At 57.7% G+C, this 2,824-nt stretch overlaps 1 protein-coding gene across 1 annotated transcript; it reads right to left on the bottom strand.

The window, feature by feature from the left end:
• Window positions 1-1,265: 1,265 nt before the first annotated feature.
• Window positions 1,266-2,818, bottom strand: SOX4 (SRY-box 4). Its single transcript, XM_027911259.1, has one exon. The coding sequence runs from the start codon at window positions 2,672-2,674 to the stop codon at window positions 1,373-1,375; it is 1,302 nt and encodes a 433-aa protein (XP_027767060.1). The 5' UTR covers window positions 2,675-2,818; the 3' UTR covers window positions 1,266-1,372.
• Between the last annotated feature and the right edge of the window lie 6 nt (window positions 2,819-2,824).

Here is a 2,824-nt window from a genome sequence, read left to right as displayed (position 1 = left end):
ATTTCATATTGTTAAAGTCCAGCACAGATTTGAGTTGCGTTTGAATCCTTTAAAGAGTTAAGAATGAAAAAAAGCTGGTGATATTTTTGTAGGAATCAAACATAGCGCCATCTATCTGCTTTTATATTATCCTAACACTAGTTTGTTTTTTTTTAACTGTTCAACAGTCTTACAGAAATCTTGAAAAGATAGACAGTATAACATGCTATATTAAACCCCACCAGTGAAATAATCCAACACCATCACGATTCTGAGTAAGAAGAAAAAAACTACTTTTTTTTTTTATATTTTCGGGTTTGTGGTTTTTTTTGTTTTTTTTTTTTTTTTTTTTTTTTTTTTTTTTTTTTTTTTTTTTTTGCAAAAGCCATCGCCCTCCGTTTCCCCTGTACCACATCATGACAGAAACTGTTTCCATTCGGTCTCTGTTTCAAAAGAAGTTTTCAGTGTTCTCCAAGTTTCAGCCTTATTTTTCTCTCTACATATAACACGAGGTGACTGAGAAAAGCGCTGCTGTCACCTCATCTGTACGTGCAAATCCGTTTCAGTTTATTATTATTTTCCCCCCACCGTATTTCCAAGACAGCTCTCAAGTGTAAGCCTGGATCTTCTCCGGTTAACTAGGACTCAGTCCAGCTCCATCCACCTCCTCCTCCTCCTCCTCCCAGCATCGCCGCCTCTCACCACAGAAGAAACCAGGACAGGATTTCTCCCCCCTAGACGTGAACCTTGCAAGTCTTTGGGTGGATTTTTTCTTCTCTCTCTCTCTCTTTTCTTTTCTTTTTTTTTTTCCCAAGCAGTTCTGATCGCTCTTTCACAGGAAAGGGCGAATCCACAAGACATCCAGTGTGCGCTCAGCACAACGCATCGCTTCCCCTCCTCTTTATTCGTGTAAAGTGGGCAATAACAAAGAACCCAGAGGTGTGTGTGGTTCCCCCCTCCCTCCCCCTTTCTCCGTCTCTCCTTTCAGGAAATAAAATGGAAAAAGGCAGCGTTTCGCTCCCGCCAGTCTCTAAAAAAGCACCGTCAGGCTCCTCTCTCGGAGGGGGCGTGTGCGGGTCCGTCTGCAGACAGAGGAAAGGGACTGCTTGCCTTTCCGCAAGGAGAGAGCGATCCCGATCCTGCCGCCTCTTTCCCCGAGCACAAGAAGCAGTCTTTCAACAGCCCCTTTCCAGAAACAAACAAACAAAACAGAAAAAAAAAAAAAAAAAAAAAAAAAAAAAAAAAAAAAAAAAAAAAAAAAAAAAAAAAAAAAAAGCAAACACAAACACCAAAGAAAAGAGAAAAAAAGACACAAAAGCGCCCGGCGGGGTGGGCGAGTCCTGCCGACAGCCACGCGCGCCGGTGCCTCCTCCAGCAGGGCCCGGCTCTCGCCTCAGTAAGTGAAGACCAGGTTGGAAATGCTGGACTCCAGCCAGTCCCCCGAGATCATCTCACTTACCTCCGGCGTGCAGTAGTCCGGGAACTCAAAGTGCGAGCCCGAGCCGGGCTCGAAGTTAAAATCCAGGTCCCGGTCGAGCACCGAGGAGCTGAAGCTGCCCAGGGACATGCTCTCAAAGCCGGGGCTGGGGTTGAGGTCCAAGAGGTCATCCTCAAACTCGTCGTCCGACGAAGAAGAGCCAGAGGAGGAAGAGGAGGAGGAGTGGGAGGACGCGGAGGAGGAATGCGCCGTCGAGGGGGCCGGAGAAGAGGCGCGCAAGCTGGTGTAGCTGCGGTGATCCGAGGGCGAGCCGGAGCCAGAGGGCGAGGGACAGGCGACACCACCGCAGTCCCCGTCGGGCCGGCCCGCACCGCCGCCCCCCTCCTCGTAGAGGCTCAAGGGGTCACCGGCCTCCGCGGAGCTGCTCAGTGTGGGGCTGCCAGGCACGGCGCCGCCGGGGGAGGCGGAGGCGGCCGCCGCCTGCCCGCTCCCGAAGATGTAGACCCGCTTCAGCTTCTTCTCGGCCAGCGGCTTGCCGGGAGCCGAGGGCGCGCCCGCCGCCCCCCGGGGCTTGTACAGCGCCTGGTGCTCGGGCGGCAGCAGCGCGGCCGACGGCTCCCCGGGGAAGGGGGCGGCCTTGCCGCCCGCCGCCTTGCCGTGGGGCTTGCCGCCCGCGCCCGCTCCGCCGCCGCCCGCGGGGGAGGGCTTGGAGGAGCCGCCGCCGCCCTTCTTCGGGGCGGGCTTGGCGGGGGCCGCGGGGCCGCCGGGGCCGCCGCCCGCGCTGCCCCCGCCGGCGCCGCCCCCGCCGCCCTTGTCCGCCTTGTCGCCGGGCTTGGCGGAGCTGTTGCCCGACTTCACCTTCTTCCTGGGCCGGTACTTGTAGTCAGGGTAGTCCGCCATGTGCTTGAGGCGCAGCCGCTCCGCCTCCCGGATGAAGGGGATCTTGTCGCTGTCCTTGAGCAGCTTCCAGCGCTTGCCCAGGCGCTTGGAGATCTCGGCGTTGTGCATGTCGGGGGACTGCTCCATGATCTTTCGCCGCTCGATCTGCGACCACACCATGAAAGCGTTCATGGGCCGCTTTATGTGCCCGCTGGGCGTCTTGCACCAGCTCGGATCGTCCGCCTTGCCCCCCGTGGAGGCGGTGGAACCCGGCGTGGGGGAGGAGGCGATGCCCAGCTCGATGCCGGACCCGGAGTCGGAGGTCTCGGCGGCCAGCAGCGCCTCCGTGTTCTCCGCCGTGTTGGTCTGCTGCACCATCGCGGCGGCGGCGGCGGGGGGCTCGCCGGGGCTCAGCGCCGCTCCGGCGCGGGGCAGGGCGCGCAACTTCTCACAGCGGCACCGGGGCGGCGCAGCCCCCCGCGGCCGCGCCCCCGTTCCCCGCACCACTTGTACTTCCACACCGGCGCC

The sequence above is a fragment of the Empidonax traillii genome, unplaced genomic scaffold (assembly GCF_003031625.1).
Source record: "Empidonax traillii isolate 1590-97213 ecotype Southwest subspecies unplaced genomic scaffold, ASM303162v1 scaffold6825:size5635, whole genome shotgun sequence".
Classification (NCBI taxonomy): domain Eukaryota; kingdom Metazoa; phylum Chordata; class Aves; order Passeriformes; family Tyrannidae; genus Empidonax; species Empidonax traillii.
The sequence above is the reverse complement of the archived record's forward strand: the minus strand, read 5'-3'. Positions and strand labels throughout refer to the sequence as shown.

Bases quoted from the DNA above. Each gene is read 5' to 3' on its own strand.
- SOX4 (XM_027911259.1), bottom strand. From the start codon at position 2,674: ATGGTGCAGCAGACCAACACGGCGGAGAACACGGAGGCGCTGCTGGCC.